This window comes from Malaclemys terrapin, chromosome 5, assembly GCF_027887155.1.
Source record: "Malaclemys terrapin pileata isolate rMalTer1 chromosome 5, rMalTer1.hap1, whole genome shotgun sequence".
NCBI lineage: Eukaryota > Metazoa > Chordata > Testudines > Emydidae > Malaclemys > Malaclemys terrapin.
This window is the reverse complement of record NC_071509.1, coordinates 8703680-8728588: the sequence shown is the minus strand read 5'-3', so window position 1 is coordinate 8728588 and position 24909 is coordinate 8703680. Positions and strand designations below refer to the sequence as shown.

Below are 24909 nucleotides of genomic sequence, written 5' to 3'. Positions count from 1 at the left end.
CCATATTCTTCTGTTGGAGGCAGGGGCAATTAGAGCCATACAGAAATTCAGCTGTGAACAGAATTGCATCCCAAATTCTCCCATTGGCCAATTGATTTTTCGAATAATCTATTTGAAGCTGAGTTTTTAGTTGCCTTCCCCATACCCACACACACATGCTCAAATACCAGTGGCATAGTTGCCCTGGCTGTTTTTCATTCAGTTCGGTTGGTGCCCTATCATGATCTGGGGGAGCAGATTCTACCCCAGGGGTTGGCAATGTTCGGCACGCGGCTCGCCAGGGTAAACACCCTGGCGGGCCGGGCCAGTTTATTTACCTGCTGACGCGGCAGGTTCGGCCGATCGCGGCCCCCACTGGCCGCGGTTCGCTGTCCCGGGCCAGGAGGCACGTCGTTCACCCGCGCCGCTTCTCGCCGCCCCCATTGGCCCGGGACGGCGAACCGCGGCCAGTGGAGGCCGCGATCGGCCGAACCTGCTGCGTCAGCAGGTAAATAAACTGGCCCGGCCCGCCAGGGTGCTTACCCTGGCGAGCCGCGTGCCGAACGTTGCTGACCCCTGTTCTACCCCATTCTGGTTTCTTACCCATGGGCACTGGTGCAAAAATCTCCTTTTCTCCTTGAGTATAATTCCTGTACTATCCTCTCAGTGCCATTTGCCCTCCCTAATGAGAGACATCCCCAACCCTTCCTGTATTTCACTGTTACTCCTGCCTCAACTCCTTTCCTCAAAACAGCCCCTCTTGTACACTTGCAAGCTTGTCACTTGCTCTGGCATACAAGGAGCAACAAACAATGCAAGATCTAGACTCTAGTCTAGAGCATGTTGAATGCACGCTATGCTATCTCAAATCCTACGTCATTACACTTGCTTTTTCCTAGGCCCAGATCATCTGCCCTCGTTATGGATAAGAGGGTACATCAGGACACTCTCACCCCTTCCTACTGCACTTATTTGATTACCCTAGAATAGAAAACCTTTTTGACAATCTCGGCTTATTTTACAGTTTCTCTCTGGGTGACTGACCACCTTCTCCATTGGCTTCCCATCGAATATTCCTTCCATGAATAGTGAAGGATCTGATGTTTCTGGAAGGAAGGTGCCTGGGATAGGGAAAGGTGTTCTCCACATTAAGTAAAGCACTTCCGAATAGGGACAGAAGCAAAAAGACACTTTTATTCTTCATCAAAATTAAAATAATAAAAAAAAAACCTATCTTTTTGGCTGCTGCTTCATAGATCTGTGAAATAGACTGAAATACAAGTTAAAAGAAGGGCCCAACTGTTTAAAAATCTGTCAGTTTATACAAAGCCCCTTAAAGCCATTTATCAGAGCAGTAGCTGTGTTAGTCTGTATCCACAAAAACAACAAGGAGTCCGGTGGCACTGTAAAGACTTAGGGTACATCTACACTTCAGGGGGGAGTCGATTTAAGTTACGCAAATTCAGCTACGTGAATAGCGTAGCTGAATTCGACGTATCGCAGCCGACTTACCCCGCTGTGAGGACGCAGCAAAATCGACCTCCGCGGCTTCCTGTCGACGGCGCTTACTCCCACCTCCGCTGGTGGAGTAAGAGCGTCGATTCGGGGATCGATTGTCGCGACCCGATGGGCCGCGATAAATCGATCCCCGAGAGGTCGATTTCTACCCGCCGATTCAGGCGGGTAGTGTAGACCTAGCCTAACAGATTTATTTGGGCAGAAGCTTTTGTGGGTAAAAAAGTAAAGTGGGATTTTTGCCCAAATAAATCTGTTAGCCTTTAAAGTGCAGGGCCGACTCCAGGCACCAGCCTGGCAAGCAGGTGCTTGGGGCGGCTGCTCCGGAGAGGGGCGGCACGTCCAGGCATTCAGCGGCAATTCGGCGGACGGTCCCTTACTCCTGCTGGTAAAACCTTAATGGTTTTTACTTGACACTTTTACTCTCTCATGTCTTTATGTTAAGTTATGTTATAGAAGAAAAAAATTAACTTGCCAGGTTAACCCCAATGTGGCAAGAGTTAATGTATTTTATTGCTGAATTAATTTTATGCTGTGAAAAGTGCTGGACTGACAGTCCTAGAGTCTGAAGTCCTTTCCTTACTTATAGATAGGCTTGGCAGAATTCCAGTTTTGTTTTGTGTAAATTCAACAGTTATAGCAGATTTTTTTTTTTAAACCTTTTGGTTTTTTTAATAAACATTCAGTGTCAGAGTTGTGCTGCAGGGGACTCTCTGAGCAGTGGGTGGCATCAGATCCCTGCAGGCGCAAGGTGCAGGGGAGTCTGCGCTTGCAGACTATTACCAATAGATATTTTTTTCGTCAATTCAGTGTGTCAGGTGAAATCAGTGTTTACTGGCAACTAATGATTTATTTTGAATCCTGTGAAGCCTGTTCATAGAACATGCACAGCATGGTCAGCACCCAGGCAAGTTTACTTCCACTTCCATCAGTATGCCTCAAGGCAGTTCATTGATTTAAGTGGAACTGATGACTTGAGTAAAGGCTATAGGATAAGGCCTATTATCTGCTTGAAGGGTGACAGGTCCCCATTTGGTTTAATTAGGATAGTTTGTGTGGGGTTAATAGTCAGTTTAGACCCACTTACCTGAAAAAAGTGTATTGGTTGGTTTGGGTTACCTCATGTAAGGAAGGAGTGATTTAGTGGATCAGATATTTAAGACTCTGCCCATCTCTCTCTTTTTTTTTTTTTTTTAGCGGTTAATAAACTGCCTTTTCACTTCCTGTTCTGAAGAATATTGCTTTAACTGAGTTTCAGTAGTTAATCTGATACCAAAGGTCATGAATATAAAAGACCCTGGTGTATACACTGGATAACGTAATCTCTGAACACAACAAAATTCAAAGCACTAGCCAAAGGATGAAGAATTGCTCCCAATGCTTTGGTTCGTGTATTTATTTCAGAATGTGAGTTAAAACGCAGCCAATTCACTGGATAAAAGTAAGGGTATGTCTACTCTGCGATGTCGTCGACAGAACTTTTGTCTTCACAGATACTTTAAAAAGCCCCCGCGCGAAAGACAAAAGTTTTGCCTATGCAAGTTGCAGTGTGAATGCGTTCTGCCAACAAAGCTAACGCCGCTCCATGGGCTGGAAGTATTTTGTTGGCACTTTTGCCAACAAAGTACCGACAAAGAGCATTTACATATGCTGACTTTTAGCGACAAGGCTGGATGGTGTAGACAAGCCCTAAGAAGTGATGCATAGCATATGATGGGTGAAGGAAGTAATACTTATAAATAGTGTTCAATAAAAAAACGAAGTGGACAGATGTGGCAAGATCGACATACGGGAAGCTTTCGGTTTACGTAACCGTTTGTTTAACGCTGCTGCTTCTGCAATACTGTTGAAAGTGTATCTGTAATAGCACAGGAGACGATTTCTTCCTTCTGAAACTCCTTTCTTAAGGAGGAGGGGGAAGTTGCATTATCCACTTAGCTTTTCACACTGAAAACTAACACAACAAACAGAGCCTGCTTAATTTGACACGAGGAGGAAAACTGTAACACTATCCTTACCTAGTTGTGATAAGACATTGTTTGGAACTCCCTACAATACATGTATGGCTATTTTGTTTGTCCTTGTTGTTATACCACAAAGAGAGGGTCAGGTTGGCGTGTTGACTTTGACTTTAACTAGAAATTTCCTTTCTTTTGCCTTAGATCCCATATACACTATAGCTAGCATGGGAATCCAGTTACTACACCCTAAAATGGTTACAACATGGTTCCCCCTTGCCATGTAAACGTAATTAAATTGAGTTTTAACAGAATCCTTGATCCATGCTACAGCCTTTGACCAAACAAGGCTGCAATCACCCAGTTCAGGGACACATGGAAAAAAACCCAAACTCAGACTGCAAAACCAAACTCTATTAACTATGTCTAGACAAGGAAAATAGGTTTGGGCTTTTGAGTTCCAAAAAAAAACCATAGCTGTCACTAGATAGCTAATTCCATTTGAAAGAGACCAAGCCTCAGACAATTGTGTTATAAGCAGTACCCGAAAAGTGGCTTTAAGGGTGTATACAAGCTTCTAGACTCAGAGGTTATTGGAGCATTTCTGCTTTGGCTCAGATGCTCTTTGCTGCATATACTGATCTCCAAGGATTTTAATCAAGCTTAGAAGTTACCAGAAATTACCATGAAAACTCTTAACTACTATCTTATGGAACTGAAGCCAGTGAGAGAGAGAACACAGCAATATTACAGCATGAAAGGTAATTTTAAAGTTGTAGAGACACCTTTGTTACTCAGTGGGGTATTAGTGAAAATAAACCAGAGCCAAGTTTGAAGGTGATGCAAATCCCAAATAAGATTGATGGTAGCACATATTAGAAGAACTGTTATGCAGGGTTTCAGTAAAAATCCATGTAAATGATCTCATTCCATAGCTCTTACATGGGTGAGGGCAGGCAACCTAAATGAAGGGTAGCGTTCTGCGCGCTCATTCTTTTGGTGGATTTTTCATTTACCATGAAAACTAAGCGTATACGTTGTACAATACATGCACAGTTATCTACGTAATTACTGTTTATAGAGATACATAAAAGTATACAGTGCTTTCAAAACAGGTAGAAGGCCATGGTTCTTTGCTCTGAAAGTGGGTAGTATAAATCCTGTAAATACCAGGCAGGTAACAGTGGCTCACATGCAAGGAGGAAACCACAATGAGATCAGCAGAGGATGGTTTAATGCAGTGGTCCCCAACGCAGTGCCCGTGGGCGCCATGGCATTTATGTGCACCCTCCTAGTGACAAGGGAGTGCTTCCACCGGATGACCCGCCACCAAGGAGCACGGCTGCCAGACAACCAGCCGCCAAAATGCCGCCGAGAAGCGGCAACGCCAGGAAGCGTCACTGCCGAAATGCCGTTGCTTCTCGGCAGCATTTCGGTGGCGACGCTTCTTGATGATGCCGCTTCTCGGCAGCATTTCGGTGGCTGGTCATCCGGCGTCCGCCACACTCTTCTGGGAACATGAATATGCTATTGCAACAGAAAGGTTTAGGACCACTGGTTTAATGGAAGACATGGTCTTGAAAAAGGAAAGGGCATATTCATAAATTCATTCAGATTCTAGGGCCAGATGGAACCATTGTGATCATCTGGTCTGACCTTCTGCTTAACACAGGCCAGAGAACTGCCCCAAAACCATTCCTAGAGCAGAGCTTATGGAATCAATCCAATCTTGATTTAAGAATTGCCAGTGATGGAGAATCCACCACAACTCTGGATAAATTGTTCCAATGGTTAATTACACTCACTATTTAAAAAAAAAAAAATCACACCTTATTTCCGGTCTGAATAGTTTCAATTTCCTGCCATTGGATCAGGTTCTACCTTGCTCTGCTAGATTGAAGAACCCATTATTAAATATTTGTTCAGCAGGTAGATACTTAGGCTATATCTACACTACGGACCATGGAGCGGCGCAGCTATACCGCAGTAGCTGCGCCACTGTAAGGTCTCTTGTGTAGCTGCTCTATGCCAACGAGTGGTGGTAGCTATGTCATCTCCCACCAACATAGCACTGTCCACACCGGCACTTTTGTCAGTGAAACGTGTCTCTCTCAGGGGTGAGGGGGTTTTCACACCCCTGATTGACAAAAATTTTAACTGACGAAAGTGCTAGTGTAGACAAAGCCTTAGACTGTAATCAAGTCACCCCTTAACCTTCTCTTTAAGTTGAATAGATTGAGCCCTTGAGTTTATCACTATAAGGCATGTTTTCTAATCCATTCATCATTCTTGTGGCTCTTCTCTGAACCCTCTCCAATGTATCAACATCCTTCTTGAATAGTGGGCACCAGAACTGGACACAGGATTCCAGCAATGATCACACCAGTGGCAGATACAGAGATAAACTAACCTCTCTTCCTACTCGAGAGGCCCCTGTTTATGCATTCCAGGACGGCATTAGCTCTTTTGGCCACAGCCTTACGCTGGGAGCTCATGTTGGTCTGATTATCCACCACCACATCCAAATCTTTTTCAGAGTCACTGGTTCCCAGGATAGAATCCCTCATCCTGTAAGTGTGGCCTACGTTATTTTTTTTCTAGATGTATACATTTACATGTAGCCGTATTAAAACACCCATTGTTTGCTTGTGTCTACTTTACCAAGCAATCCAGATCACTCTAAATCCGTGACCTGTCATCTTCATTATTTACCACTCCCCCAATTTTTGTCATCTGCAAACTTTATCAGTGATGATTGTGGATTTTTTCCCAGATGTTAAATAGTGTAGGGCCAAGAATCGATCCCTGCACGACCCCACTAGAAACAGATCCACTGAATGACAATTCTCAGCTTATAGTTACATTGAGACCTATCAGCCAATTTTTAATCCATTTAATGTGTGGCATGTTAATTTAAATCATTCAAGTTCTTTAATCAAAATGTCATGTGGTACCAAGTCAAATCCCTTAAAGAAGTCTGACTATATTACATCAATATGCGAAGGGAGGAAGCTAGTCCAAGCTGAGGGGAATCGACTTCCACCACCCCCCAGAAAATGGCTCAGGAGGTTTTAGACTGTGCTGAGGGTGGTGGCGGGATCATTATAATACACACTTCCTTGGGCTGCCCTTTTCCCCTCAGTAAACTCTGCTGTCTGCCTGTTTGGCATCTGTTGCATCATAGCACATCTCTGTGCCTTAGATCAGGTCTACACTAGCAGCTCTTTGCTAGTATAGCTCTACTGATGTTCTGTGCCAGCAAAGCTCTTCCAGTGTGGAAGCAGTTTATACCAGCTGCAGCTCAGGTTTGCTGGTACCGCTTATTCCAGGAGGGCCCTGTTCAGGTTCTTTAAATTCAGTGTCTTGTGTGAAGCCTCTAATGGTGTAGGCCTGGGGTGCTCAAGTGACTGACTCACCTCCTGTCCCTTCCAGCCAGGTTAGGTAGGTCAGCTTCTCCTCTCTGCCCAGCCCTAGGCTGAGACAGAGTTGAGCTATGGGCAAGGACGTCTCCCTACAGGTTTCCAGTGTGTGGAAGTCCCATCCTGAAAATGTCCACTAGACCCCCTCTGGTTTGTTTTTTAATAATATTCTCTATCTTACAAGGCACTCCTAGTGAGGCCAGGTCATTTGACGACCACCACCTCTTTCCTTTTCAACACTTGTATTTTTGGGATTCCCTTCCTGCTGCCAGAAGGGCCAGGAACCGGTCTTCTTCAGTCATTGTTTTAAATTGTACAGTGTCCCAGATTCATACAATGACCGCTTAGTTCATCTGAATTTATATCCTATTCTGGTACAGAATTCCAGTAATGCTGGCCAGTTCTTGATTAGAAGAGAGCCACTCTATTTGAATTTTTATGTGAATGCTTGTATCTGAAGTAGAGCTGGGTAAGTTGTGTTTCTCTGTGCCTCAGTTCCCCATCTATAAAATCGGAATAATAGTTCTTCCCTATCTAACAAAGGTGGTGATAGGCGCCTATGCTGCAAATGATGAGGGCCGAATAAGTGCATTAGAAAGATAAAAGCTCCAAAGTTCTATTCCCTGCTTTGACAGTCAGGGTCAGATCTTTATTTAACACACCTATTTGCACAGATGCAACTTTGGGTGTGGAACTAAAACACAAAGGCAAGTGCCAGTAACTCTTGGATTTATATGTAGCATCGATGGTGCACAAACAAGAGCACTTACGAGTGCACACAAAGATGTTTGAACATGCACAAATAGGACTGAATGGAGCCTCCTTTGAAAACTCATTTGCCTTTGTACTTCAGTTTCTTCATCTGTAAAATAGGGATAATTTTTCAATAAGCTTCACACGAACAGGGAATTCAGCCTTGGAAACTGTGCACACTCACTCACCTTGGGCAAATCATTTTAACAGGCAAACATCTTTTTAATTTTTAAGTAGAGTTGGTACATTTTTTTTTTGCCCATGTTCATTTGGGTTTTGCAAGCCTGGATGAATTCGTATTTGCATGGTCTTTTTGCAACAGGGCTGTTTACAGGCTATAGTAAGTTACAATAATAAATATGCACTTGTCTCCAAGGATTTCAAAGCCTTTTCCAAACATTGCTGTATAAACACTAATTAGTAGCACTATAACATGAGTGACTGTACAGACATTAATTAATCTATTTTACCTGATTATAAGGTCTTTTATTCAGGTTGTATCTAGATTTACCTCCATTCAGTATACTGCCTGTTATGTTTACTGTAAAATATTGGCATCCCATGTAATGAAATATGAAGCTGAAATCATGGGAGAGATCATATGTTAAACTCATTATTGCAAGCAGCTGCTTATACAGTGTAATTTGGTCCCTCTATGGGGACTTGATTTTGGTCACATGCTTGAATTGACAGATTGAGCTGACTGCCCCTTCTCCTTCCATACTCCTCCTGCCCTATCCAAATCAGCCTGGCCTATTCAAAGATGATTCAGCACTTTAGTAAGCCCCCCCCCAATTGATCGGGGAGAATCAGTGAAGGTTTAGACAGAGGGGTACAGCCCACTACCTGTCTTTGAGCCAATCTGCCTGACGTGGCTAGACACTAGCTGACCCATGTGAAAGTCATAAAATCCAGTTTTATGGCACTTGTAATTTTCCTGTGGCTCTGCCATATGTTAGTGGAAATCTCCTTGCATTCTTCTCCTCCCCCATGCTAACACTAACTGCAGCATAGGAAACCACACCTAAAATAAAAGGGAAATGCCATATTCAAGTAGGAACACTAGCTTTGCTTGAGCCAAGACAAGGAGCAGCTCAGCGTTGATTTGAACAGGTTTGGATAGCAGTCAATTATTTGCATGCTTGAAGTTTTCAGAGGGGAATTTCCACTAGATGAGGAACTGGTCTCGACAATTGTTTAAAAAAAATAAAATCCTCTTAATTCAAGGCCCTTCAGCTCTTTAAACATTCCTTTCTTGGTTGTTCAGGTTTCAGGTATGGATGGTCCCTGGCCACAATAACACGTACTGTGTAAATGTACACCTGTGGTGACTCTCCGTGGCTTTTTTTTAAAGCACTTGCGTGTGTTTATCGGAAGGGAAATAACTGGATAAGATCACATGAGGAGGAGAAAAAGTTCTGTCTACGGTTTATTGTCCGTCTGCTCTGCAATAATGCTGGACTGGTCTTGGGATTGCTAAACCAGGACTGTAGCTCATAGAGAAGAAACTTGTAGGAGGGTGAACTAGCCAACGTAGCATTTCTCTTCCTTTCCTCTCTCATGTCACAGGGAACAGTCAAATGTTGGTTCTGCTGGACACCCACCCAAGGGCAGGGGAGACCTACTTGCCAGGAAAAAGGATGGTCGTTTTTATTTCTCTCCTTCTGAAATGTTCTAGCTATCATTCATCGCTTTAAAAATTAACACGATTTTGATTCTTGGTCTCTTCTGACTGCAACTAAAAGCCTTGTGTTGTATTTCTGTTTCCTCACAGCCCATCCATGAGCTCAGATTTCCAGCATTACAGTTTCAGGATGCCGAACATTGGGTTTCAGAACCTGCCTCTCAATATATACATTGTGGTTTTCGGCACTGCCATATTCGTCTTCATCCTTAGTTTACTCTTCTGTTGCTACTTGATCAGGTAAATAAACGACCATTACTATTTTCTGAAGCCAACTGAAATCTGTTTGGTCCCTGTCATGTGATGTGCCAAACATTTTCCTGTGGTTCATTCAGGCTTGGAGAGTACTATTAAGCCCCTTGCTGGAGGCGCTCTACCTTTTCTAGGATTGAACCCTTTTAAGTAGTATTCAAAGAAAACGAAACACTGTTGTTGTTTTTTCCCACCTAAATGGTAAAATTTTCCATAGGCGCAGCAAGACATCTTAGATTTAATGAATCTATTGATGATTTACTTTACTTGACTAGATTTGCATAGTGCTGCCTTCCCATCTGGCACTGTAAGCAGTGTTGTCTGGTCTTTACCACTGGATATCACCTATGAAATTATTTTAATTCTCCATTTTTAAGTAGAATAATTTGCTCAGTGGCTTAGTATTAGACCCACACATTCATATATATTAAATCCATGCCATATAGTAAGTACCTAATTTGATCCAGGCACATTTCTAGAGTTGACTCTAAAGGAAAGCAATTACATTGTGCTGCTTTTAAAGTGGATTTTTTTGTAATTTAAACGTGCAGGAAACGCATGATTTCTTGGCGTCAGTGTTTTCTGCTTGCTGCTTATACTATTTTGATGCATCTCTCTCTTTAATGAATAACTCATGTACTGTGTGATTAAGAAATGTTTGATACCTGCCCTATTTGCTTTTGTACACAAATAGCTCATTCAACGGCACAGTTTAGAGATTAATGATGCAGAGTTGACTTGTTAATCTGAACAGTGATGAATGTGGTCTGTAAAGGTCATTCTGGTTTTGGGAAGTTTGAATATTTAATTGTGAGGCAAAACTATTTCTCCCAGATCAAAATGGAAACCTAGCCAAATAAATAAATAAATAACCTACAATAGAGGGGAGAGAAAAAAGTCTATTCTGAAAAGTCAGCATGCTGCAGTCTGCATGATTCAAGGCTGTGTCTGCCTCTCCTCGGTGGTCAGGAACAAAGGATCTCTTTGTGAAGATTTCAGTTTACTGGCAGCAGTTGTACCTCACCCCACGCACGTCTTAGATACCTTGCAAAACTCCTGCTGAAAACCTGCATATACACAGCTATTCTGCATATTATCTTCCTCGGTTTTTGTTTCGTTAATGTCTCTTATGTTTATGCATGCACTCCTCTTTGGCTTCTGTGGACAGAGGCGCTGTCTGTTGCCCAGCGGCACGCAGCAGGCCAACCTTTACGCTTTCTCCCAAGCTGGAATTGAAAATGGAGGTATTGAAAATGACTAATGTAGATGAGATCAGCAGGGTTCTACACCCATTGCTGGATGCCTTGTTCCAACAGGCACGAAGCACTTTCTGCTGCTGTGAACACTGGACCCATGGACCCTATTTACACTGGCTGGATAGCTGCTGGGATGGGGCGGTGGGGCAGTGGGGCTGCTGTGTTTAATACCTAAAAGTCCAAAACAGCAGTTTCAATAGCATAGATATCCCTTAGATCATAAAACCAGAGTACAAGCACTCAGTAACATTCACATATTTGCAGCTCCATAACTATTGCCCAAAGCAAAACCTGATAATTTTTGGATGACTCAAAGATGGTCAGAGTGGTAAATAATAATGAGGACAGGGCAGTCCTATGGAGCAATCTTGATTGAATGGGACCAGCTTACCAAGCCAACAAATTTTAATACATCCAAAAGCAAAGTTATCCATCTAGGAACAAGGAATGCAGGCCACACCTACAGCCTACAGAATGGAAGACTGTATCCTGGAAAGCAGTGACTCTGAAAAGGATCTAGGTTGGGTCATGGTAGACAAGTAACTCAACATGAGCTCCCAGTGTAATGCTATGGCAAGAAGGGCTAATGCAGTCCCTGGATGTAAAACCAGCGGAGTAGTGAGTAGGAGTAGGGAGATGACTATACTTTTATATACGGCACTGGTTAGACCAGTACTGGAATACTACATCTGGTTTTGGTGATCGTACTTTCAAAAAAAAATCTAGACAAATTGGAGAGGGTGCAGAAAACAGCCACAAAAGTGATTTGAGAGCTGGAGAACATGCCTTACAGTGAGAGACTGAGTTAACGTAAGAACAGCCATACTGGGTCAGACCAAAAGTCCATCCAGCCCAGTATCCTGTCTACTGACAGTGACCAATGCCAGGTGTCCCAAAGGGAGTGAACCTAACAGGTAATGATCAAGTGATCTCTCTCCTGCCATCCATCTCCACCCTCTGACAAACAGATGCTAGGGACACCATTCCTTACCTATCCTGGCTAATAGCCATTAATGGACTTAACCTCAATGAATTTATCTAGTTCTCTTTTAAACCCGGTTATAGTCCTACCCTTCACAACCTCCTCAGGCAAGGAGTTCCACAGGTTGAGTGTGGAACTGGGGGTAGGGATAGCTCAGTGGTTTGAGCATCGGCCTGCTAAACCCAGGGTTGTGAGTTCAATCCTTGAGGGGGCCACCTAGGGATCTGGGGAAAAATCAGTACTTGGTCCTGCTAGTGAAGGCAGGGGGCTGGACTCAATGACCTTCCAAGGTCCCTTCCAGTTCTAGGAGATAGGATATCTCCATTAATTTAAATTTTTTTAATTTTAATTTAAATTTGACTGTGTGCTGTGTGAAGAACAACTTCCTTTTATTTGTTTTAAACCTGCTGCCCATTAATTTCATTTGGTGGCCCCTAGTTCTTCTATTATGAGAACAAGTAAATAACTTTTCCTTATTCACTTTCTCCACACCACTCATGATTTTATATACCTCTATCGTATCCCCCCTTAGTTTCCTCCTTTCCAAGATGAAAAGTCCTAGCCTCTTTAATCTCTCCTCATATGGAGCCCATTCCAAACCCCTAATCATTTTAGTTGCCCTTCTCTGAACCTTTTCTAATGCCATTATATCTTTTTTGAGATGAGGAGACCACATCTGTACGCAGTATTCAAGATGTGGGCGTACCATGGATTTATATAAGGGTACTAAGATATTATCTCTCTTATTCTCTATCCCATTTTTTAATTATTCCTAACATCCTGTTTGCTTTTTTGACTGCCGCTGCACACTACCTGGACGTCTTCAGACTCAAAGATCTCTTTCCTGATTAGTTGTAGCTAAATTAGCCCCCATCATATTTTTTCCAATGTGCATTACTTTACATTTATCCATATTAAATTTCATTTGCTATTTTATTGCCCAGTCACTTAGTTTTGTGAGATCTTCACAATCTGCTTTGGTCTTAACTATCTTGAGCAGTTTAGTATCATCTGCAAACTTTGCCACCTCACTGTTTACCCCTTTCTCCAGATCACTTATGAATAAATTGAATAGGATTGTTCCTAGGACTGACCCTTGGGGAACACCACTAGTTACCCCTCTCCATTCTGAAAATTTACCATTTATTCCTACCCTTTGTTCCCTGTCTTTTAACCAATTATCAATCCATGAAAGGATCTTTCCTCTTATCCCATGACAACTTAATTTACGTAAGAGCCTTTGAGGGACCTTGTCAAAGGCTTTCTGGAAATCTAAGTACACTATGTCCACTGGATCCCCCTGGTCCACATGTATATTGACCGCTTCAAAGAACTCTAATAGATTAGTAAAACATGATTTCCCTTTACAGAAACCGTGTTGACTTTTGCCCAACAATTTATGTTCTTCTATGGGTCTGACAATTTTATTCTTAACTATTGTTTCAACTAATTTGCCCAGTACTGATGTTAGACTTACCGGTCTGTAATTGCTGGGATCACCTCTAGAGCCCTTTTTAAATATTGGCATTACATTAGCTATCTTCCAGTCATTTTGTACAGAAGCTGATTTAAAGGACCAGTTACAAACCATAGTTAATAGTTCCGCAATTTCACATTTGAGTTCTTTCAGAACTCTTGGGTGAATGCCATCTGGTCCCGGTGACTTGTTACTGTTAAGTTTATCAATTAATTCCAAAACCTCCTCTAGTGACACTTCAGTCTGTGACAGTTCCTCAGATTTGTTACCTACAAAGGACGGCTCAGGTTTGGAAATCTCCCTAACATCCTCAGCCATGAAGACTGAAGCAAAGAATTCATTTAGTTTCTCCGCAGTGACTTTGTCTTTAAGCGCTCCTTTTGTATCTCGATCATCCAGGGGCTCTACTGGTTGTTTAGCAGGCTTCCTGCTTCTGATGTACTTAAAAACATTATATTACCTTTTGAGTTTTTGTCTAACAATCTATTTAGCTTATCAAAATGAAAATGGAGACGTGACTTGATTAGTGTATAAGTACCTTCACAGGGAGGCAATACTAGGTACTAAAGGGCTCTTCAGTCTGGCAGACAAAGGCATAACGAGAGCCAATGGCTGCAAAGTGAAGCTAGACAAAAGTCGTGCCTAACTTCTAATTTGAATTTAACAGAGAGGGTGATGAACCATTGGAACAAATTACAAAGGAAAGTGGTGGATTCTTCATCTCTTGATGTCTTCCAATCAAGACTGGAGGCCTTTCTGGAAGAGATGCTTCAGCCAGACCCAAGTTACTGGGCTCAGTACAGCAGTAACTGAATGAAACAGACAGGCTACATGATCTGTTAGTCCCTTCTGGCATTAAACTCCATGAATCTGTAAAAAGCCTCCCTCTCTCTTATAGTCATAATCAGCAGTTCCATTTGTTGTTTTCAGGATAAGCATGAACCTGAGAAACCTTTTTTCTGGGAGCAACTTAAATTAGTCAGGTTTCAGGGTAGCAGCCGTGTTAGTCTGTATCCTCAAAAAGAACAGGAGTACTTGTGGCACCTTAGAGACTAACAAATTTATTAGAGCGTAAGTTTTCGTGGATCCGAAGAAGTGGGTTGTAGCCCATGAAAGCTTATGCTCTAATAAATTTGTTTGTCTCTAAGGTGCCACAGGTACTCCTGTTCTTTTTAAATTAGTCAGGGCCTCGTATATGATTTGATTTGCAGCCATGTAAATTGCCACATAATTGTCATCCTTTGAATTTGCAGCATGATTGTGCTCCAGAACTTCAGCTTGAATTTTTGAAGTAAAATTAGATCTCCACTTGTCATGTTTGTAAAGAGACCCTTCAAAACAGGAGCTGAGTATAGAGACATTTGCCTGAATCTGCAGAGAGTCTAAAACAATAACTCGAGAGAGAAGTGGGCACTGTCCCTTCGTCCCAATAGAGTTTTTACTCTGAGGTGTAATTCTTTACATGTCAGCGTTGGTAACTATTGCACTTCTGACCAGCTTAGTAAAAATAGGCAAATGTACTCGTATGTCTTTATTGGGTGCAGTGGCAGTAGGATTGGATGCAGTGGGGGAATTAGTTGCTGTCATGATTTGCATGGATAGAGAATGAGGAATTCAAACTCTGCCTGTTCCATACAAACGCCTTAAAAAAAATTAACCCCATCTGCCTCTGCTCCAAAAGGGGTAAGAAAAGAGGCATTTCTTTCACAGTGCCAGAAGCTTGAACTACCTCTTGTTTGTCAAAAACAAACTCTCCTCCCACACCTTTCTTGGGTGCCGAAATCCCGAGTAATATCCTACCTAGCTGCAAAACCTCCCTGGCAACTTCTGCAATGAAATTACCATTTTAATACAAAACTACATTTGGGGTAGGATAAAATAAATATGAATAAACAGTAACAGAGGCAGTATTGACTAGACCACACCGTGGTACTCACTGGACCAGATCATTTAGGTCTTGCATGATGCATGAGGGCTTGATTTTAATGCACAGTCTGTGGAGCTAAAACAGGGTTTTGTTCAGGTGCTAACGCAAAGTATACTATTGTCTAATTTTTCACTTTTTTCAGCAACCAGCGTTGCTACAAGTACTTTTTGCAAATAACAGATGGAGCTTGTGACATAGTTATTTGGTAGATGTTTCCCATATTCCATTCCTTCCTGTATGATCATGCTGCTTCCAAGCATTTGGTTTTAGGAGTTGCAAATAAAGCAGATAAAGCAGCACCCCCTCGGTAACACGATGAACTAATGTGTCAGACTGAAGGGACTGGAGAACAAAAATTTGTACGACCTGATTCCTGGTGTATTTACATCTAGGCCGATGGCTGCCTGGATTAAGGTAACAGTACTGCCTTGGAGAAACTGGCAATAGGGCAGGTCTACCCTACCGCTTAAGTCGATCTAACTTATATCATGCTGGGGTGCGAAAAAGACATTCCCCCTGAGCAATGCAAATTACAGCGACCTAAGCACTGTCCACACTGGTGCTATGTCGGCGGGAGACTCTCTCACGCCAACATGGCTTCCATCTCTCATGGAGGTAGAGTAATTATGCCGACGGAGAGCGCTCTCCCGTCAGTATAGAGCATCTTCACTAGACACAATGCAGCTACATCCTTGTAGTGCTTTTAGTGTAGACCCTGCCCATAGTTTCACTAGACAAACTGTCTTCCTCCCTTCTGAAACTCCATGGGAGCCAAGAGATTTGCACTCCATGATAAGATTAGCTCTAAACAGAAGTATATTGGGTTATATATGAAATCTGTCCTGAAAAAGAGGGCAAGAAGGCTTGCATGAAGGGCTGAAATAAAATTAAATATTCCTCTACTCTTAAAAGTCATGCAGATGTGGAACATTTAATTCTACTCTTTTAAAGTAATGCTGCCTATTATGTTGCTGTTTGGGTGCATTCTATCTTCAGACTATAGACTATAACAGTTCAAAAAAGAACTAGATGAGTTCATGGAGGATAGGTCCATCAATGGCTATTAGTCAGGATGGGCAGGGATGGTGTCCCTAGCCTCTGTTGGACAGAAGCTGGGAATGGGCAACAGGGGATGGATCACTTGATTACCTGTTCTGTTCATTCCCTCTGGGGCACCTGGCATTGGCCACTGTCGGAAGATGGGATACTAGGATAGATGGACCTTTGGTCTGACCCAGTATGGCCGTTCTTATATTCAGCCTTTAAAAAAGGGAAAGAAATTTTGCAAAGACACTTGCTGATGTTTTTTTCTCTGCTTTAACTTTGGGGACATTAATGTGACACCAAATGTATTGCATTCAGTCCCATAAAACCCAAACTCGGGGATACTAACACCAATATACCCCGTTAAATATTTTAAAGGGGGTCTTTGTGCTAATTTAAAGTAAATGCTAGTTTTGTCCATAATCAAGCTTTCGTACAGTTTATAGTGTGTTCATGTTTATGGTTGCCACCTTTAGCTGAAACATTTCAAATTACGTAAGGGTGTGTGGGCCACTTCTTTCTCAAAGAGGCTGTTTATTCACTTTTGCCCTTCTGATTTTAAACATGCTCAGATTAAACAAGTCATTCCTGTCCGTTTTGGAAAGCTAAAGATGCAGTATCTCTTTGTTAAAAGTAGTATCTCTCTTACCTCGGAGAGAATTTAGAATCCTAGAATATCAGGGTTGGAAGGGACCTCAGGAGGTCATCTAGTCCAACCCTCTGTTCAAAGCAGGACTAATCCTCAGACAGATTTTTTGCCCCAAATCCCTAAATGGCCCCTTCAATGATAGAACTCACAACTCTGGGTTTAGCAGGCCAATGCTCAAACCACTGAGCTATTCCTCCCCCCAATACTATGCTAACGTATTGCTGTTGTGCTGAGTTTGGGCTCCTTCTTGCACAATGATTCTCTTCTGTTCATGCTTGCCAATTGAAATAAGGATTTGTCTTCTCATATAAACCTATTTTTAGCCCATGGAAATTATACAGTCCTCTTGAATATAATGGGAACTTTATATTGCATGGGGTTGTTTTTTTGCTTGTTCTTACTTGTGTATTTCTCACCAAGCCCAGTGGGACAGTGTCAGATGTCAAGGAAGCGTTGTATTTGGTTTGTCTCTCTATGGAGAATTGCGTTTTTTGACCGAGTATCACAAATTGTTTTGAGTAGCTCTCTCAGAAGTCTAGAAGGCCAATTCTTTAATGAATTCCACTTTGAATAAAATATTGCCTCTGGCATAGCGCTGTTGCCTATGCACAGAATACTGACGTGATGATGTCACTGAATATACAATACTATGAAAGCTGGGTACTGTACTCACTAGGAAGGCGAAAACATTGGTCTTTTCAAGCTGAGAATCCTCTCAGTTCAGGATTTGAAGGAATAAAGGGAGGAGCAGATAACTCTAACCAATAGAGGCTAATAGCAGCTCCAGCCAATGAGAGATCTTTTTCATAAAGAAGCACTGGAGAAGGGACATTCCACTGTACTTCTGTTGTGGGCTGTACATAGTAGATCCATTGAGATACTGCATCTTTAAATGCTACTCTGTTGCAAAATGTAAGACTTTTATAAGGTTTTTTCTTCTAGACTGTGCTGCCTGTTTTACAGATTTCTATCTTTGAACTCGGAGAGGTTAAGTGTACTAATAATGGAGGTAAATCTATAAAATGTTATTTCCTCTGAATTTTGTTACCTTAGTAGTTTACTCACTTCATTACTGAAGCATATTCTAATAGTAGTTGAAATTGAAAGAAACAAAATTATCCAGAGAGATGCAATAGTCCCTTTTTAAAGAGAGAAGCCACTGGGTGTGGGGCATAAACATTGGAAGGGGATTCTAAATTCTAGCTGAAATGAGTGATTAATTTTGGAGATTAATGTGCCTTCACGATCTTGCTGCACTAATGGTGGAGAGCATGTTTTTAAAATACTGCATATTCTCTTCTCTAAAGATACCATCTGCCAGAACTCACTTCTGGATACTAGCTTCCTGGCATGAGACTGGTGAAAAAACTCCTCAGGCTCTGAAAGGTTCCTTGGTGCTGGGTTGTGTTAAGGGTTTTTATTTGGGGGGCATGGGGGTTGGACCCTCTCAGTTTTAGTGCCTTGGCATCACATTGGTGCCTGTTATCCAGCAATTTAGTGCTGGCAGGTTCTCAGTGCATTAGCACCAGAGACTTTCCATCATTTCAGCATGCGATACTGTAGGGTGTACAGTTGAAAAGGCTCAGCGACTGCATGAGAGCTTTGGTCTCTATTTGTCCAGTGCCTTGGCGCTCCTCCCGTGTCAGCCTACGGTGTAAGGCAGCCTCCACTGCATTAACAGCGTTTCCATGAGCCATTTGCAAGGCAGCTGTGGGGTCCTCTTTCCCCACAATCACAGAGCATTCTTGCTTGCATTTGGCCTCCAGAAAGGAATCTTGTTTTTGGTCTCTCTGGGCTCCAGAATTTAGAAAAGTCTCCTGTCCCAAAAGTTTTTTTTTTTTGTTTCCTTGGGGATTCCCCCCTTGAGTTGGCCACTTTTACCCTGGCTCTTATTATTGGCATATCCCACAGTCTGTCTGTGAAACCTCTCAATGATAACAGAGATTTCTTAATCCCACTGCATATGGTTGGCATTGGCCTTCTAGTCATTGCCTGTTGCAAGTTTTATTCTGACTTTTGGGCCATCCGTTGAGTGAGAATTCTAGTGGATGGTATCTTTAGAGAAGAGAAAATGGTGGCCCTAGAATTCAGCTTTTCTGTTGGTAGCTTTCCGATAGATTCTCTCCTGCTACTTATTCGTCACAGTTTCAAGATGATCTCGATTGGGATGAGGTGGAGACGTTTGCCTTTTGATTTTTTTTTTTTTTTCGTGATTGGTTTATTTCTTGAGAAGCTTTGCTTCTTGTACTCCCCAAACTGAGAGGAACATGTCAAGGGTAGCACTTTAAGCTCGGGGACTGGTGCATGTCAGCCTGATTCATGGTGTACCCTGCTACTGCAGCCCTTAGGGACCAAAAAACCTCTGAGGGTCTGGGGAGTTCAGTCAGTGGAATGTTAAGGAGCTGAAACCCAGGAATGAGCATCCCACTGGAATGTCTTCAGAGAAGCGGAATTACAGCTCAGTACATTACACATCTTCAAGCAGTGTTGGAGACTGCAGTGGATGACGGCTCAGAAAAATTACTTACATCTGTCTGGCCTTTATGCGTGCACATTCAGACCATGTTCTAAAAGTCCTTGCCCAATTCTTTAGCATCCATAACTTTCCTCTTCAGTTTTATAAATGTTTTACCAACTGTCAAGCTTAAAACGAGAAGCTATTTTTGATTTTATAAGCATAGTTGACATTTGTAAAGGGTTTTGTATCTTCAAATGGGCTGTATAAATGCTGCTGCTGTTCTTAAGGCTGGCAAAGATATTTTTAATAAATCTTAAATTAAAAATCATCCATCCAATTCAGCCTAGAGCAGCTGTTAATCCCTAGTTCTGTCTTTGAATGTACGTGTTTGTAAACCACGGCAGAACATCAACCATACCAGCACAGCTGTAATACTAACAGACTAGGAAATGCACTGCTTTTTCCTCTCACCCCCATGCCCCACCTTAGGCGTTTTAGGCTAAGCCTGACATTGGAGTTTTCCAAAACCAGATTTATAGCTTGTGAAACAAGATTACATTAAATACATATAGCTACGTGGAGTGTAACTTTTCGTAACCACGTTAGCGCACTAAGCATTTTCTGTTGATTCTAAATTAAGGCTCTGATGTTTTTGATGAATCTTTTGTTTCACTCATTTTTGTCCCTAGCAATTGGGATGGGACGCTTCCATCTATGACTTAACCGTTCGTTCATTTTCATAAATAAATACTTCATCTCTTCCCATTGTCCACATTTGGAGTTCCTTGCTATTCAGGCGCTTTTTAATGTGGATTCATCCACTCAGTCTCCACCTCTTGATTCCTGCCAGAAAATGAAACTATACAGAAAACAAAAGCTGTACTTGGCTAGCAATTTGAAAGCCTTAAGAACTACTCGGGATGGCCTACACTTATGTCTCTCACTGCATAGAATCTTTATTATGGGCCTGATTCTGATCTCACTTAAAATTGATTTTACTCCAGTGTAACTCCGTGAATTCCAGAGGAGCAGTTCATCATATACACCAGCGTAAGTGAGATTGGAGTCATGGTCTATAATAAGCTCATATGATTATGACTCCACAGTTAAATATAACACAAGTTGATCAGTTGTTAGGTAACCACAATCATTTGGTCTTCTGCTGAATTAAGTACATGAAAATAAATTTCCCAGGTTAAAGCTTCAATTTCCTGTAATTTTTAGCCGTGATTATCTCTTTGGCTATTAAATTGCCTCATGTCCCTTAACTGCAACTGAAAGCTGCAAAATCTCACTAGGTCTAAATCATTCTCCTATTTATTTTCCTCTTAAAAAGGGATATTTATTTTTTGCTTTATAACCAGTTGAATGACTTACCTTGAATGTTTCTCTATAAGACATTGGATATCAGAAAACTACTTTCACACAATACTACATGTTGAAAGCACAGCAAACAATTGGCGTTTGAGATTAATTTAACGACTCAGTACAGTGACTAGGGCTCGAATGGTAAACACTTAAAAAGGACAATTCCCTTTTCGTTCTGTCCACACCCCACATTTAAAGTACGAACAGAGGTGCCTTTCTCCACTACGTTCCCCAGGCGTTGAGCCCTGAGTATTCTACACTTCCCCATCACCAGAAAAAGATGCAGTGTCCATTCAACCCAGCATATGAATCTTAGTGGGAGAAGTGATTGAGGGGGGGGAAATGGGCATGTATGTTAGCTGTTCGTACTGTTAGGGTTACCATATTTCAGCAAGAAAAAAAGAGGACGGGAGGAGCCCCGCCCCTGCCCCTCCCACTTCCCGCCCCCCCAGAACCCCCAACCCTCCCTCCGTTCCTTGTCCCCTGACTGCCCCCTCCTGGGACCCCTGCCCCTAACTGCCCCCCAGGACTCCACTCCCTATCTAAGCCTCCCTGCCTCTTGTCCCCTGACTGCCCCAACCCTTATCCACACCCCCACCCCCAGACAGACCCCTGGGACTCCCACGCCCCATCCAACCACTCCCCACCCCCTGACAGCCCCCCCCGAACTCCCAACCCATCTAAACCCCTCTGCTCCCTGTCCCCTGACTGCTCCGATCCATCTCCCCACCCCTGCCACCTGACAGCCCCCCCCAGAACTCCCAAACACTCCCCCCCTGCTCCTTGTCCCCTGACTGCCCCCTCCTGGGACCCCTGCTCCTAACTGCCCTCCAGAACCCCACCCCCTACCTAAGACTCCCTGTTCCTTGTCCCCTAACTGCCCCCTCCTAAGACCCCCCCCAACTGCCCCCCAGGACCCTACCCCCTACCTGTACGCTGACTGCCCAAAACTTTCTCCACTCCCCCCCAAAAGCCCCCCCCCCCGTTTCTTGACTGCCACCTCCAGAACCTTCCTGCCCCCTGACCTCCTTACCCTGCTGCTCAGAACAGGGTGTTGGGCTCTGTGCAGCCAAGCCGGACACGTGGCTGAGCTCCCCAGCACAACAAAACCCGGTCCCTGGCCCTGCACAACAAAACCCGGTCTGGCCCTACACAGTGCTGCCGGACTGGGCTGCAAGGGAGCTGCCGGCTCAGAATGCAGGGCGGATCCGGCTCCTCTACAGCTGCTCCTGAGTCCAGCCCGGGACTTCCCTGCAGCCCTCCCAGCCGCTCGCTCTGCTCTGCGGGGGGGAAATCCCGGACATTGTGAGTGCTTTACAAATTCCCCCCGGACGCTATTTTTAGCACAAAAAGGAGGACATGTCCGGGTAAATCCGGACGAATGGTAACCCTAGTACTGTTCGTCCTATCAATAACTTCTACGGGTTAAGAATTTGGTAAGCAGCATTTAACAACTCAGATAATGTTTTTGCAGCAAATTATATAGTTCAAAAAAGACAAATTGTACAAGGTTATCAGCAATTGAATGGAGATGTATATCTCGCCAATTATATCTAAGCTCTTAAAGTAACTCACTGGGAACTGGATACTGCATCATTATGTGTCCTATATTTTTCAAAGCTTAAAAAAAAGTTATTAAATATGAGGGGAAAATGCAAGTTGTTTTTTCTCTTATCTGGGTTTCGTGCTAATCCTGATATTTTGGCCTATTTTGTTCATATTTTCCTTTCTTGATTTCTAGGCTCAGACATCAGGCGCACAAAGAGCTTTATGCCTACAAACAGGTGAGATGTTAAATAGCAAACTACTTTTTTCTCCCTGTCCTCTTACAGATCAATCTGAGCAAGCACCGTTAATTTCTTGTGATTGTCACCATTTTAGGTTTCCACTGAGCTGTTCCAGAGTTTGTCTTGCCATTTTAGGCCTACCTCTGCAAGTACTTACATATGTGCTTAACTTTACTCACGTGAGTAGTTCCATTGAAGTCAGTGGGAATATCCACATGTTTAAAGTTACCCGCATACCTGTGTTTTGCAGAATCAGGGCCTTACTCTATATCCGTGCATGTTGTCAGTTATTCCCTACAACAATCTAGGATTTGTATTCTTAATGTTTCTCCCTATATACCAGACGCTTTCTCAAAGTGATGGAGTCGACTAAGCAGAATAGATAAAATCAGTGATTTATAATAATGCAACTTTCAAAAAATGTATTTATAAGTGGAGCAGCCATGTGGCAGGAAATTGACTGGCATATCGCAGTTCAAACCCAGTAGTGAGCTCTGGGTCAAACTCTGTGAGGCTAGATAACAAAAGGGGAAAATACAAGACTTTCAGCCTCCTTCACGCAAGGAGATTTCAGTTCCTTCCAAAACATTCAAAGCTTTCACAGACGGCAATGGATGTAATCAATTAAAATCCTGTATTTGACTGGATTTTCCCGGGTGAAGGGAGGAGTTGCTGCCAATTGAGGCACTAACTTTCTGTGCCTAGAGCTTGCACTGACTGGAGGGGGGAGGAAAACCTGAGTGTACTTGCCCTGGTGGTGGGATCTGTTCCCATTGCCTTCAATGGCAATAGATGTGCCCCAGCAACATGACTCACAGCTCTTGCCATGTTTACAGGAAGTAGTAATATACCTCTCCTACAGCAATAAAAAAAAAGTGCTGTCCCAGTGGATCAAAATTCAGTTCCCATGAACTGTATTTTGCTGGGTTAGATTACACGAACCCTCGGGGGCATTAAAGCAATGTACTGAATTTGGAATAGTGGGATTTCTCTGTAGGGAAAGTTTCCAAGTATTCTTGGCAGATCAAACAACTTCTTCCACTCACTCCTATAGACACACATCAGTGTCTGCTTCAAAATAAACACGGCTAATAGATTAGTGGCAGGATAAATTTAAATGCCCGCCTTTCTTTAGTGTTGTAGCCGTGTTGATCCCAGGATGTGACACACACACACAAGGTGGGTGAGGTAATATCTTTTGTTGGACCAATTTCTGTTGGTGGAAGAGAAGTTTCACAGAGCTCTTGTTCAGGTCTGGAAAAAGTAACTAGAGAGTTGCAGCTAACTGTGAGGTGGGACAGATTATTAAGCACATGGCAAGAAACCTCTTAAAATGAAGTGGGCAATTTAACACCTCTGCAGTCATGGGACAAAAGAAGTGCCACCTTGAGGAAGAATTTCTGGAAAAAATTAACACTCAGCAATGATATACCTGAGGCAAAATCTACACTACACACTTAGTTATACTGAAGTAAGTCACTCCGGTATGAAAAAGCCACACCCCTGAGCGACATATTTATACCGACTGTAATCCCCCGAGCAGGTGGCACTTGATCGGCAGGAGAGCTCTCTTCCATCAGTTTAGAGCGTCTTTACCAGAAGCGCTACAGCGGTGCAGCTGTGCTGATGCAAGCTTGTAGTGTAGAGCTGCCCCAAGATACATCAATGATATTTTCATCCTTTGGACAGATGACCTAAACTCCCTCATAGATTTCCACCGTCAGTTCACCAAACTCTCGAACGCTTCCACACCAGCCTCCCCTTCCAGCTTCAGCAATGGAACCCCACAGACAGGAATCGACAAGAAACCCAGAGATCACCACACTTACCTCCACAGAGCCAGTAACCACCCCAGACACACCAGGAAATCTGTTCTCCACAGACAGGCACTCAGATACCACAGAATCTGCTTCAAGGAGAAAGTTCAGGATACACATCTTAGTCAAACAAGGACTGAGAAGTAAATTGCATCACAGAACAGGCCACCCAAATACCGCAAGAGAACCTGCTCCAGTAGGGTGAGAGGAAGGGGACACACTGCCCACACACCACTAGTTGTCCCCTAATACCCCCACTGTGGAACCCATATGGGATATCCTCAAACAATTACAACCTATACTTGACGGCGACCACATTCTGAAAGAAATCTTTCCTGAACCTCCTCTTCTGGCCTTCAAACAACCCCACAGCCTTGCCAAGCTCATCATCAGATGCAAGCTCCCCACACCCCAGGACACACCAACTCAAAGTGGCACCAGACCCTGCCAGAACAACCGATCCAAAATCTGCAGACATATCTGTGCTGCTATGATGATCAGTATCCCCGCAACACACCTTTTCAAGATCCATGGGTCCTACACATGCCTATCATAACCTGTGCAGTACCTCATCCTGTTCATCA

The 24909-nt window shown here is 43.1% G+C and overlaps 1 protein-coding gene across 3 annotated transcripts in view; it reads left to right on the top strand.

Moving 5' to 3' along the window:
* The window catches only part of RNF24 (ring finger protein 24), a 77580-nt gene that overhangs the window by 30283 nt on the left and 22388 nt on the right, over nt 1-24909 (top strand). For all 3 annotated transcript variants that reach the window (XM_054029612.1, XM_054029611.1, XM_054029613.1), the window contains 2 exons: nt 9399-9548; nt 22463-22505. In XM_054029612.1, the coding sequence (XP_053885587.1) occupies nt 9406-9548; nt 22463-22505 (186 nt within the window). In that variant the 5' untranslated portion in view covers nt 9399-9405. The remainder of the gene's footprint in view (nt 1-9398; nt 9549-22462; nt 22506-24909) is intronic.